At 36.5% G+C, this 15,277-nt stretch overlaps 1 protein-coding gene across 3 annotated transcripts in view; it reads left to right on the forward strand.

Moving 5' to 3' along the window:
• Positions 1-3,207: 3,207 nt before the first annotated feature.
• Positions 3,208-15,277, forward strand: part of LOC105381046 (forkhead box protein O) — a 64,287-nt gene continuing 52,217 nt past the window's right edge. For 2 of the 3 annotated variants that reach the window (XM_038108457.2, XM_038108463.2), the window contains exons 1-2: positions 3,208-4,099; positions 6,585-6,793. In XM_038108457.2, the coding sequence (XP_037964385.1) occupies positions 3,883-4,099; positions 6,585-6,793 (426 nt within the window). In that variant the 5' untranslated portion in view covers positions 3,208-3,882. The remainder of the gene's footprint in view (positions 4,100-6,584; positions 6,794-15,277) is intronic. The other variant, XM_038108470.2, reaches the window with a different exon arrangement.

Consider the following 15,277-nt stretch of genomic DNA (forward strand, 5'->3'; position numbering starts at 1 on the left):
ACACAACAGGTTAACATCAATTTTAAATATGTAACTTAATTCTAAATACTATTCTAGATATTAACCCAAAAGGCGTGTAGACACAAACATATTACGAAATTAATAGAAGCAGAGCTTTATGCTATGTTGATATAAACTAAAAGTTGATATGAACTAAAAATTATGAACTAAAAGTTATAAATTAGACACAAAAAAAAAATACAATATTATAGGACTTTCTTAAGAAATGTTTTAATTTTACCAGTGCTTTTATCGAAGATGTCAAATTCATTATGTTTTTTACTTAGTTGATTGGTAAGGCGACACATCTTTTTGAGTGGATCATTATAATCCGTGTTTGTTTGTTTTTTGCATCCCGAAGTTTATTGTTACTGATTTCACGGGATTCAACCGGTTAATACGCAGTGAATAGCGGAGAAAACTCCCACCTGTGGTCCCTTAATCACCCTTAATTACCGGTTGCCAATATAATTGCCAATGATCCCTAGCGCATGAAACCTACGGTTACCCTTATTTCTGGTAATTTACGCTTTCCTCCACTCTGTTCCTGGGAAATCCAGGAATAAATATGTAAGTATTGTGTTCCCTAAACGTGTCGATCGTGTGTGCTTCTATGTGTGTGTGAGAACTGAGAACTCTTGAAAGCTTTGATGATTTAGGAGAAAAATATTGAAAAAATACGTCGTAGCATTTCGGCAGGTTATTTTTGTAGCTATTTGTAGATTTATTGATTGATATGCCAAATGAGCTTGATATTGTTGATACCAGAGAAAGTAATGTATTTTTCTAAATTCTATTTGGTGACTTAGGGTACACTTACTACACACCTAAAATCTAGCCCTCAAATTCATAAACAGTATTTTAAATTTACTACTTTTTTTCTTATATATCACAAGTATCACAACGTAAATTTTGAGCCTATTGAAAAACTATGAATTTGGGAGTAGATGTGCGGGTTTCCACATGATGTCATCCTTCTCCGTAAGAGTACTTGGTTTTTTAATAAATCACTGCAGGATTCGATCCCACGGCCTTAGTAATGAGAGCCGACAAAATATCCGTTACGCCACCACCACTCTTAAACCTATAATTCCGAAATATACAGGGTGTCCCAAAAGTCAACGTCATCCCTTAAAGGGCTGATAGGTCAGCTCATGAGAGGCCAGAATATCACAATATGACCTTAGTAATAACTCGATAATTTTCGAGATATTGACACTTTTATAAATTTGCTGAAAATCGACACCTTGGATCTGTTTTATGCGTGCCGCCATTACAAAAATCCATATTGTTAGAATTTGACTCCACCACCTATTTTACTTTTACTCATTCCAACATGACTTACCCTTAATAAATTCAGTCAGATAAATTTCCTTCAAACAATTTTACATCGAGGTCGTTTTGTACTAAAATAGCAATAACTTTTTTGTTAATTGAAACAATAGCAACGTTGGAAACTGCATTAAATGAGCAATCTTTTCAAATAAGGTGCCAGGTTTGCGTGTTATATTTTTTTTACAGTCAAAGTTGTTTATAAAAAATACGATTACCTTTTATGACTTTGAAAACCGTGTTTTTTTTAAACATACAGCATTACTCGATATTTTTTTTGACTGCGATCAATAGCAGGGCTATACAGGGTGATGCAACACCAAACAAATTCTAACAATATGGGTTTTTGTACCGGCGGCACGCAAAAAACTGATCCAAGGTGTCGATTTTCAGCAAATTTATAAAAGTGTCAATATCTCGAAAATTATCGAGTTTTTACTAAGGTCATATTATTATTGTGATATTCTGGCCTCTCATGAGCTGAGCTATCAGCGCTTTAAGGGATGACGTTGACTTTTGGGACACCCTGTATAATCGTATAAATAATATTATGGATATTAATTGTATGTATGTATATAATGTGTATAAGTATAATTGGTTGTACAATGAAATAACATTATCGCCTACGGGGAAACAACTAATGAGTGACATCGATATACCTCAGACTCCTGAATCTCCTGATATGTGAACGTATATGTGAAGCTTACTTACTATTGTTTTGAAAACAAGTATAGTATTACAATCAATGTCTGGGGTGACAAAAGGGGCCTCCCCGAGTGTACCTTATACTTACGACTGGCTGACCCGTGGAAGTCAGCCACTGGCAGCTGATCTGACTATACCTACGCTCATTATTGTGAAAAAACCCACACTACTCTTGTGTTTGTCAGCGACACAATAAGAAGAAGACGGTATGTCAATAATATGCAAAAAAATCCTTAATTCAAGTGATAAATAGAATAATTAGGCCTAAATAAAAAGACGTAGTTGAAAGTACCTACCTACTTGTTTTTTAGAATCAAATAATCTCTAATTAACAGTTAAAGAACAGTAAAATAAATAACATTACGGCAATGTTTTTAAGAAACGCTACGAAGGGTGTCGTAGCACAAGCCTACGCGCTACGCGGCGCTACGAGCCACCCTCGCGGCCTACGCCACCCGCTACGAGGCCGTGTAGCACCCTGCATTAGAATTAAACGGGCTCACTATTTTAGAAAGCGCGTTTCGATTATGTAATATTCGGATGATGCCCCAAGTATTGTTTTTCTTGTTTGTTTTTCTAGTAATAGTGTGAAATAAAATTATTATAATGTTGCGGTTATGTGTTTATTGACTTAGAGTAATGTTGTTTCTTATCAGCACTATAAAAAAACAGTTGTTGAGAGTTCCTTGTTTACAAACAAGTTCGTAAACTCTTGCACGCTCTATGCGATAGCAACACGTTGTGTGACCGAGTACTTGGACCTTGTTATCATACTTATTTTTTGCTTGTAGCTTAGCACCATACGGTCCGACTGAAGTGTATTGTGTAGACAAAACTGGTTCCGGTAAAATTGAATAACCTTGACGAGCGGCCAAACAACGCGCTGGCAACGCCGGCGCCGCCGCGGCCGCCGCGGGAACTAGCGGCGCGGGATACGGTAACAGGCTGCGCGCGCGACGCCACACTATTATTACACGCGCCGATTTAACAAATTCGGACTATTTAATGAGCGAGAAGGTGATCCGAAGGCTAGCGATGGTTCCCGAGCGCCGCGCGGTCACACGACGCGATTGCTCGCCACTTCTTTATCAGTGCCCCCCCTCCGTCCCTCCCGCCCTCACCCCGCGCCGCGCCTCCCCCCGCGCCCCGCGCCCCGCCCCGCGCGCCGCTGCCGCGGTTCAGTGTACGTGCGACCGTCCGCCCGACGCCCGCTGCGCGACGCTCCCCTCAGCTTATTACGCAGTAGCGACGTCGACCGCGTGGACCCGCGACACCGACTCAGTGACCGTTCCCGACACACAACACCACTGTAAACTGAACGAAACACCCAAACAAGTTACCAAAAAAACTTTGTGCTAACTATTGAAAGTGCGAAAAAGTTACGTTAAAAGTGCAGCCGAACTCGGCGGGACATCGCGATTTGCGCAGCGAACAAATCTGTGAAAACAGCGGGACGATACCAGTGCGTTGTCACCGGCCACGTTACAAGGTCACCGCGCCTCTAGTCGCGGCTCCGCTATAGTGATGAATTGGAAAATCGGCGCGTAGTCGTTCACGTGGTCGCCCCCCGCGCCCCGCGCCCCGCTCCGCCCCGCGCTTATATTTAGCGATAATCGTCTCTCGGGAGCGGCCCGAAGGACGCGCCTCCCGTCGGATCTGTTTACGAACGCTAACTCGCCACATGCGGCTTCAAATGTCAGAGACGATAACGAGAAGTCAGATAACCTCTTAGAGCACGGTCCGGTCGACCGGCTGACCTTCTAGGAATAGAAAAAATACAAACTCAGTCGCGTTGTGATGGTAACGCGTTGATTGGTCACTTCAAAAGGCTCTCCACAGTCCACGATGTCAAGTTACCAGAGCCCGTGGTCGTCGCAGACGGCTCTGGGGGAGCTGGACGGGGCGATGGGCGAGCTGGAGCCGCTGGGAGAGCTGGCGGAGGCGGGCTTCGAGCCACAGACCCGCGCGCGCTCCAACACCTGGCCGCTGCCGCGCCCGGACAACTACATCGACCCCACTGACGACGGCGGCTCCAAGAAGAACTCCAACCAGAACTTGACCGGTAAATTATCCGAACCTGATGATGTGCAAACCCTAAAACAGCTTTAGTGTTTCACTTGTCACCACTAAGAATAATTTCAAATATTAAACATGTTAAGGCAACAGACCCTGGAACAACACTAGTGTTTCACTTGTCACCGGCATGGAAGAATTTCACTTGCCGGGAAATCAGACGCAATTATAAACCTATTTATTTTGCCTGTTCTGCACTGAATATGCTCTTTTACGGGGTTGGTGTGTATTGAAAATGTCCGTGAAACAGCGAAAGCGTGGAGTAGAATGTTGTTTACAATGCCGGCCTCATGTAAACACGACAATGACGTCGATGGTGGCTCCACTCATGTTTTGTTATGATAGCGTAGCGCGGGCACCTACGTAGTGCCATGTCGGTAGTTGTTTATGCGATAGTCAAATGAGGTTTAATTGTGTCGACGTTTGTTAAACTGTTTATAATAATCTGAGAAATGCCGTCAATAACTGCTTTATTAAATGGTTACTCGTGTCGTATTGGAATCTTGTTGGTGGAAATTGTGCGGCACGACAGAATCTAATGAGGTTTTTTTTATTATTGTTATTAGTACAAAAAATCATAAGCTCACATCCCAACCATCCACTGCTGGACAATGAGCATAGGCATCTCCTGATGGTCATGCTTAACGTGTACATACTGAAAAAAAGCCTACATCATATTTTAAATAATAATTACTTTACCTAGTCTAAAAAATCCACAAACTAGAGGTATATTGTCGACTTTTTTTAAACATTTTAATAACAAGAAAACAGACAAAGACCTTATAATATGCTCTTTTTACGATAAAGAATATTGAATGATAAGAAAATAATACAGAAATAAGTAAGTACATAAGTCTTAGTTACGCAATTAATCATGTTTGTAATCAGCCCCAATGTTGGCACGCCTACACTCAAGTACCTATATACCTACTAACTAATTAATTTATGAAAAGACAAATTCTAAAAATACACAGTATAGAAAGCTTTGTTTACACAAAAGAAAGCCTTATTCTCGGAATCCCTGAAAGTAGTAGCCTGCTGAAACACCAAAACATTCGAAAAGGAAAAATAGGTGACCTATTTTTTGTATTGTTTGTAGGGTTATAATTTGTATATCATTACCTTTATCGGCATCAGTTTTAGATAGCATACGTTACATGATGCATGCACTTTCTTAAAGAATGCGCATAACTGTACTCACCAGCCAAGACAAAGTTTCTCTAAGAAATTGGCATAAAACGGCATACACTTAAATATACCCAAAAGCCAAAAGTAATGAACAGGATAGGAAATAAAGCGTTTACCTCGACACTCTGTTAGCCCAAGGCAGCCGTGAATAGTTTGAGAACATACCGGCATGCATAGGTCAAGGCGCAAACTTACGCTGTCGTAGTCTTTAGCACATTATTAATAAAATATAGCAAAGTTAAAATGTTTAATAATCTCATTTACATTTAAATCACATGTTGAGTGTTACCGCCTAGTATTTTTCCATTAACATTATAACACCGTTAGTTATTTCACTGTATTATTGCTCGGTTCTGCTAGAACCGCCGGTTTTTTGCTACTTTTTGCTTCGAACCTCATTGATACAATTCGGTGATTAGATTTTTACGATCTGTACGAAGCATCACTATAAATAGGATTCTGTTGCATCCGGTTCGTAAATTAATTCATTTATTTTGCGTCTCGATATATTCTTGACTCTACAATACTCTACATGCCATCTCTCTACATGATTATTATGTATAAATCTAAAGTAACAAGCGGCTTCGGTCTAGTACCGACAATAACATATACTTTTTGCCCAGGGGCAAAGGGCTGCCACATAAAACAGGCTTCAGTTATGGGCTAGTAGGTTAAACTTTCAAGCAGAAGTCTAATTATAGTTATTGTGTAGTTGTAAAAATTTGTAGCGTGAAACGGTTTGTGACCTATCACGGCAGAACAAATGAATGCTTGCGAGTCATCTCTATCAACCCCTTAGTAAACAAGTAAAATAATAGTTGTTGTTGTAAAAAAAACTAACTAACTACGGAAAATACATACTGCTCCAAAATAGAGATTGGAGATTTTTGGAAGAGGACGGGACAAAATAAACAAATGTATGACTAATAGGTAACACTATTTTTAAATAGATAAATAAATCTTTAACCAATCAATATCAAAAAGAGCTTCCCTGAGTTCCTGTTCCTTATTTACATCCGGCACACCCTGAGCAGTCAATGACTGACTCTGACTGGCCAATCCGCTCAATAAGATGGCAAATCCTAGTCAAACTCCAGTGCTTATTACCGCTAAGTAAACCCACTTGTTACGGGGTAAAATAAATTTTAACTACCTATTAGTAAAACCTTAAAATATATATGATATATTTGGGTCTTCAAACGACCAATGGTAAAAACAGAAGACCTTTCAATAACCATAAAATAAAACCCTCCACAAACGAACCTAATTCCACTTTCTCCCGCCAGGGGCGCCCCCTCTCCCGTCAGCCGGGACCAAGAAGAGCTCATCCCGCCGCAACGCCTGGGGGAACCTGTCGTATGCTGACCTCATCACGCAGGCCATCACGTCGGCCCAGGAGAACAGACTGACTCTGTCGCAGATCTACGAGTGGATGGTCCAGAACGTGCCATATTTTAAGGATAAGGGCGACAGCAACTCTTCGGCTGGGTGGAAGGTGAGTTTTTTGGATACTTTAATATGTCTTGCTTATGTCTATAGACAAAGACAAATAGCTCAAGCAACACACAATGGGACGCAAAAAACGCTGAAATTTAAAGTGACTGGTTTAAGTTTAGTAATGGTAGGTTAAAAAGATTCGTCCTCAGATTAAAATCATCACATTGGAATATATTCCATGTGCTATAGCACTGAAAGTTTATTCCCATTGAAAGTGTTAGCAGCTTTGTTTTAAGTATGAATACTGCAATTTACTACCAAGATCCTACCTCTAGAAAACTGAAGACTTGTGGGGAATGTCAGTTAAATTTGTTCTTTCTATTATTAATAAAATCGCCCCAATTTTGGCTAACATTTTTAATAAATGTATCGCTGAAGGTGTGTTCCCAGATCTTATGAAATTGAGTAAAATTATACCTCTGTTCAAGAGTGGGGATATGGAGGACCCTGCAAATTTCAGGCCTGTCTCGGTTCTTCCAGTTTTGAGTAAAATATTTGAGAGGATCATACTCAGTCAGATGCTTTTGCATTTCAATGAAGCTCGACTGTTTCATAGCCAGCAGTATGGTTTTACAAAAGGCAAATCAACAACCGATGCCGGTACTGCGTTAATTAAGCACATATTTGACGCCTGGGAAGACCATCACGATGCTATTGGAGTCTTCTGTGATCTGTCGAAGGCGTTTAATTGTGTGGACCATCAGACTTTAATTTCGAAACTGAGATACTATGGAATAAGAGGAAAGGCTTTAGATTTGATAGCTTCATATTTAGACAAGAGGCAACAAAGGGTCGATATTAATAATACTAAATCACAGGGGGCTCATGTAAAGATAGGCGTCCCTCAAGGATCTATTCTAGGACCATTTTTATTCCTCATTTATATTAATGACTTGCCTTTTATGGTTGAAAAATTGACTAATATAGTTTTATTTGCTGACGATACTTCTTTGCTTTTTAAAGTTAAAAGAAGTGAAAATATTTTTTATGAAATTAATTCTATTCTATCTGACATACACGATTGGTTTACCGTAAATAATCTTTTATTGAATTCTAAGAAAATGAAATGTATTAAATTTACACTGCCGAATGTTAGACAATGCGATACTAACATTATTCTAGATGGGAATAAATTGGACCTAGTTAATGATACTGTCTTTCTTGGTATGACTATAGATTCAAAGTTACAATGGGGACCTCACATTGCCAAATTGGCTGGAAGATTGAGCTCGGCAGCTTTTGCTGTACGGAAAATTAGACAACTGACCGACGTTGAAACCGCCAGATTAGTTTACTTTAGTTATTTCCACAGCTTATTGTCGTATGGAATTTTGCTTTGGGGTAGAGCCGCTGATATTGAGACTATATTTGTATTACAGAAAAGAGCCATCCGCTCTATATACAAACTTGGTTCCAGGGATTCATTGAGAGAACTATTTAAAGAAATTAACATTCTTACAGTTCCATGTCAGTTCATTTTTTCCAATTTAATGTATGTACGAAAGAATATTTCAACTTTTGATACAATTGGCAGTAATCATGACATTAATACTAGGAACAAGCATAAGCTGGCTTTTCCAGCGATGCGTCTGGCGAAAGTTAATAAATCGTTTTTAGGGTACTGTATTAGATTTTATAATAAGCTTCCAGCAGAAGTTGCTCAAATGCCAGAGAATAAGTTTAAGTGTTACATTAAAGAGAAACTCAGTAAAAAAGCTTATTATAGAATTGATGATTACTTAGAGGACGTTAATGCATGGCTGTGATAAGTAGTTAGCTCTGCTCATATTATTATAATAATAATAATTAAGCTTATATGTATTGTATACCAACTAGTTTTAAGTCTTTTTTTGAAAAGATGGCTCAGGAGTTTCTTGCCTCCGTTCTTCTCCTTAGACAGAAAGAGCCCCCCCTTATCCGCACGGAGAGTAATTTGTAAAAATTGACGTTCATCAGAAAATTTTATATTTGTACGATGAATAAAAAATTTTGACTTTGACTTTGACTTTGACTCTATAATAGAAATCGTAACGTAAAAACCGCAAATCAGCCAACAATCTTGAACCCTAACAGAAGCTAGAAAGCAAAAGACAAGACGCTTGTCTTGCAAGCATGAGAAAAACTATGTAAATAAATTTAATACATACTTTGTCACTTTTTGGAGTTTGTACTTTGTAAAATAATATTTTATCGCCGTTTCTGTATATGCGTATATTTTTTATAATAATGTTTTATGGTCGTTTCAATATTTGCGTATGAATCGTAGCATACTACACTAGACCATCAGTTGCTCATAACTTATTTCATAGACTAATTAGTGGCCCTTGGCTACTCTGTGTTTTGGCACCTGACTGCGCGCCATCACGCCACTTCCTCCGGACTCGCACCTAACGGGGCAATTACTATCTGGAATGTCAACTCATTCTAATGATTACGTTTCTAGTTCCATGACATGTACATATATATATATAAAAAACATATAATATGTGTATGAATGTGTATACGTTTTAGAAAAAAGGAAAACGGATAAACGAGTTTATAAGTTATTTTATGTATAGGCTTTAGGGCTGTGTACCATCAAGACATACCTGGGTTAAGAATATTTATTTTTGTCTAATTTGGATAAGCCGGTCAGAAATAGTTATATATAGTATATGGGTTGTGACTTCGGTTCTATAATTTATTTTTATTTCTAGTCCAATGTAAGTCCGGTACAAGGTTATTCTATTCATTTCAGATAAACACAATACGCAGAGGTTTTCTTTGCAATGTTGAAATTTACATAACACATTGTAAACGTGGAACGCACGAGGGCAATCGATGACTGACGTAAAGTAACAGCATTAGTGATCACAGATTAGCGTGAACTATGAATGGCTAAAAATAATACGTAATAAAAAAATTCTAATACTACTTATAACGTAATTGCTATTAACCGACTTTAAAACTTAGATGCATGTAATGAGAAATCAGCGCTTATCGCATAAAGCAGCGCATTCGAATCGGTCTATTCTTATCGAAAATACGTTGCCAGATAGAATATACTCGTATAATAAAATTATGATAGTATAAACACAACTCTTTTAGGATAGAAAAAGCGTCACAATGTGCGTATGAAAATAATTCATTAGGTACAGAATGTGTAAAAAGATGAGCTCAGGAAAACCCCCGCAAAACATGAATGGTGGTTCGGCTTAATTGTTATCAAGTTATCACGTGCTATTTCTTAGAACTACTACGCAGCATGTGAAATGGTGAACTGCGCAGGCGCCGGATGACGAGGCGTCCGTGACGTAGCGGCTGATATAACCTGTAATTGTACTACCACAAAAAACTTGAAACATTGTTCAACAAGTGTTTAAAACTAAATTTGACAGATTTTGTAGGCATTTGACAGCACAGCACACCAATTCTGATTCTGATTCTAAACATCTGTTAAATACTGTCTAAGTTTTTGTGGTAAGGCCTTAAAAGTTTCAAGTTTTGTTTAAGCTAGTATTATTGTGAATGCTGTGTGTAAATTTAATAGGGCAATAGACTTTAAATGCGTTTTATACAGTGGTTGATTTTATGTAACTTCATGATATTCTATTATTTTTTATTTTAATAAAATAAATGACTAAACTGCGGCCACTATTTAGCAAGTCCCACCGGTAAATTTTCGAATCGTTCAACAGAAATTAAAGTCACTAAAATTAAGTCAAAATCTCGAACCCTTAATAACGCAAGGTAGCGTTCTAGTCCCGCTCTTTTTTATATCAAGGCCAAATACGTCCTGCTTTCTCTATACAGAAGAGGAGAAAAAAAACTAGATTCCTACACATCGTTATGTATGCGAGCACGAGTTGATTGAAACGCAAATCGTTATCTTGAGGTATTTTGATTCAACTGATTATGTCGCTGACGTCACAGCTGAAAACATAATATTTACATTGAAATATCGGTCGCAAGTTACAGATATGAATTGTAATCGTATATACTAGGAAACTTAACGGCAAAAAAGAACTGCAGAAAAAAAAGATTTTGGTATCGGTTGGATACCAAAATCTTTTTTTTCTGCAGTTCTTTTTTGCCGTACTCACTCACTAATCTTAAAGTTTATACTGTAGGTGAGTACCTCAGTAATAAGAGTTTATTGAAGTAAAAAATCACTAAACTTTCGAATTAAGTACTTAAGTCTCCAAAATTATTAGAAATATTTGTATGATTTGGAACAGCTTAAATTTCGCGTGTGTAGAAAGAGATTTTAAATTCGAGCGGTTAAGATCTATAATATCCTTTTGTTTGTTAAACACATCACTTAAAAAATAGGCAACATTTTTGATTTGCTTAGAACAGATAACAATTATTTTGGTACACCATAACACTTGTCTAAACTAAGTCTTTAATCCGTATTTATAGCTAGCCTCTCATGTAGCTACCTAGGTACTTACTTACCTACATAGTGACAGTACATTTTTATACTACGCCGTATTTGGCGCCGTTTGATTGGCAGGAGCATCAAATAGAACGAACTAAAAATAAATTTATATTCACTGTCATCAAATTAGTGACCTTCGATTTTTCGGTCAAACATTATCACTGAGAAAAAAAACACTATACGCCCTAAACATCATTAACACATTTTGACAGTAAAATCTAATGCAATTAAAAATACTTTTTGTAAGAACATTCTGAAATTGGAATAGATTTGATACTCATTACATGTTACAGTTTTTGTTGTGGTCGATATGCTACGGTTTTTAAATTTTTAACGTAGAGCGTATGCATCTTGAAGCATCTGTTCTCACAATAAAACAAGTAAAAGTGCATTCCGTATTGAATTTCAAGATAATTTGTCCAGCTAAAGTTAAAACATGTACCTGGTGACCTTCAGAGCTATACTCGAGGCATTGATTAACGTTCAATCATGAAATGATCGTATCGGCAATCCGTTAACACGCAACAATAGCCCATAGCTTCCGTTGCTTAAAGTTAAAATTTACCTGACTACGTACAGTGTGAGCTTACCTAATTAGCAAGTGGTAAGCATTATATAGGTACTTCTCATTCAGACTTTGGTTCTAGTTACGATGTGTAAAAGAGACGTAAGACCTCATACGTCCCGTCACCTGAGTGTTGTACATATGAATGAATATTAAATATCTATATAGGTACGTAATCATGGACAAGAGATAATTAAGAAGTTGATAATATATTTTTAGCTGAATTTTTGATTAAACTTTCTCTTCTATTTTAAGACTTTGTAATACAAAATATGTAAATTAGACTAGTTTTTGAAAGTTGGTTGAGGTTTTTGGTCCACTTTCAGTTATCCTGTAAATCGGGTGTTTCAAATTATGTAATAGATTAGTTTTATATCATTTTTTCCGCCTTGTAGGTGCCGTGATTGTATACTAAGTATCTATGTTCTACTCCGTACTATATCGGATCTTTATAATGCAAAACTAACTATATACCCCAGGTAACTTTTATCTGACTATAGAAGACATTTATTGTTTACAATATTTATGATATATAAAAATCTGCTTATCATTTATAAAACAAAACTAATGATAGATTCAATGTAATAATTTTAATGTAAAAGATTTATTTTCAGTTCACTTGTTTTTTCATAAATAATAAAACGAATATGATCAGCAGAAAACGTCAACAACAAATACATCGTCTATTCGATTAATTAGAAGACTTAACTGATATGCGACAATTCAATGAGTGGTTCAATAAAATATCCATTTAACAAGTTAATTTCATCGAGTGGGGGGTAATCAATGATATATATATTTATTGAACAAAGATAAAGCAAACCTTGGCACAAATTTTGCTCGTACAGTCGTGCTATAAAATGTACTGAATTTATTTAGAACAGGACAAAGTCGTAGGACAAAATATGTTTATTATAATATTCAAAGTGGAATTAAAAAGTAAAAAACAATTAAGTATTAGACACTAAAACATAAGTTAGGAGTGACAGGTGATATGAAAAATACAAAGGCTTGTTTGTTTGTATCGATTAAAAAATATTAAATTTGGTTCACTTATCTTCTACATAACAATATGAGCCTTAAGTTGAAACAGTTTGCGCTGGAGGTGGATCATAATCTTTTTTGTTGACTGTACATTCCACAAGCTCGTACCGAGTAGGTACCATCCGTATCTAGAGGGTTACTCTATACTGATGAAAAACGAACGAACATCGTGTCGTGCAATCGGCGCGTTTACTACAGCGAGACAGAGTCGCGGCTCGCGCAGTAGCGCTCCAAAACTTACCCCCTTATTCATAAAAAAGTTACTGAACGGATTAACTATTGAACTGTTCTGTCCCTCTCTGACAGAGAACAATTTGTTCTTTGACAGAGAGTGACAAAACAGTTCAATAGCTAATCCGTCCAGTAACTTTTTTATGAATAAGGGGGAGTTTTTTCGTTATATAGAGTGACCCCCCGAGCAAGAGCATTGATATCGCAGAAATTATTCCACTGACTCCCGATAACGCTGGGTCACTCGGTTTAAACTGACGGCTGATACCAGACATTTCTCCTTTGATTTGTGTCGTGTTTATTTGTATATTCACCTCGATATAAGGTTGTTTGATATTCACTTTATCTGCTGGCTCTGCTTCGTGAAGGACAGAAAGTGAGTTTGATAAATCGCTAGGCCGTTTCCAAGTTCAACGTCGTATTTTATAAAAGTTTGCTTTTACTGGAAATACGATTAACGTATTTGGAATTTTCAAGAAATAAGAACTTATTGTTAAATAACGTTTTGTCGTTTTAAGTAGAACAAATCTTAATTTTAATCGTTTGTGGGTAGTTTCTAAAATTTCTAGACGAACACATTCTAGATGTACTTACTTATTTGGGTATAAAAGTGACTCAGTAAGTGTCCTCATATCTAAATGACATCCTCATAATTATTCTTATAAATGAGTTTATTTATTAGCTTCAACTTACCAGTTATAATTAAACATGAAAGAGTTTGACCTTTTCGTATCATTTAAAAGTAAATATTTTGGTTCTTCCATTACTTCATCAAATAGCAACCGATTAAGAATTTACCTATTAATAAGTACAAACATTATTTGTACATACCAATCGTGTGTTTCAGTATAGTTCCCGTACTGAAAAAGAAACGGAATTATACCTAAGTTTAAAGTTTAAAATGCAATTTTGTTTGAGATGTCATAGGTACTATATCTTTCAAATGTATATGTTTATAATTATTAATCGGTAGTTTTTAACTTCGGTTAGGAATTTAATAAAATACGAATATAAAATTTATTCTTCTATGCCTATCAAGCCATTTTTTTAGCATCTTCTTTACAAATAAATTATTCTCAATTTAAAGTAAACAGCGTTTAAATCTCCATTGCGCGTTTGATACAAAGCATGTCTTTTCACTCCCCTGGCCAACCATTAATGTATTGTTAAGTAATTGTATAAATTTTTTGGGTATATACGAATGATAAGATAAGCGCGTTACTCTTGTCTGATAAGGATGATATTTCGAATATTTTATGTATGGTGATGGTTTATGAATATGACTGTTATGAGACAGATTGTAGGTATGGTTAAAGTTTATCTAATAGATTATTATGTAAGTTGAGATCAGTCTGCTATTTTTATATAGCTACAGTACGCATTTGTTTCACTGACACGCACAATATTCAAAGTCGAAAGTGCAAGGAATGATGTATAAGTTGATAAAAAATTGTGCCCAGACAAACGTAGTCATAACATCATTATAAATGCAGTCATAGATTCTGAGAATACGGAATATACGTATTGTACCTACCAAAAGCATCTGACTACCACTTATTTTACTAAACATTTACAAAATAGACTTTGTACCTAATTAGTATAATCAAAGGACGATTCCTTCAAACAATATAAAATTCAAATTCAAATGATTTATTGCATACTAAGTTTGTACATGGTGTTATATTCTTAATACTAGGCACTTACAACTTAGTAACGTTTTTCAGATGAAGCAAATTCGTTATGAACATAATTATAATATAAATTTCACATTGCAGAAATAAAATTGATACGATATAAAAATCTATTTAGATTTACAATAATGACCGAAACAGCTTTCAGACACACCGTCCGCTTCGATATTACATCACACGGTCGCGACAAAAAGTTGAAGCGAAAGAAATTGTATAAATAAATCAAAACAGAAAACTTATAACTAAAAGACTTTTCACCTGAAGCTCATAACGAGTTTCAGGTTAACCTTGGCAATAAATTACGATACAGCGGAGCAACGATACTTTAATACAAACTAGATGGAGTGTCGGTACAAAAGAAACGTCTCGACAAATATCTAACACCCCCCTTCTACCACAGAGCTCTGATTTTGAATTAGTTCGATTAGAAGATTTATGACTTTATTCATTGATACAATAGTTGTCATTAGGTTGATAGGAGATACTTAAAACGATTTGAGATTTGAAATAACAACAGTTTTTGCCTTTGTT

The sequence above is a fragment of the Plutella xylostella genome, chromosome 9 (assembly GCF_932276165.1).
Source record: "Plutella xylostella chromosome 9, ilPluXylo3.1, whole genome shotgun sequence".
Taxonomy (NCBI): Eukaryota; Metazoa; Arthropoda; class Insecta; order Lepidoptera; family Plutellidae; genus Plutella; species Plutella xylostella.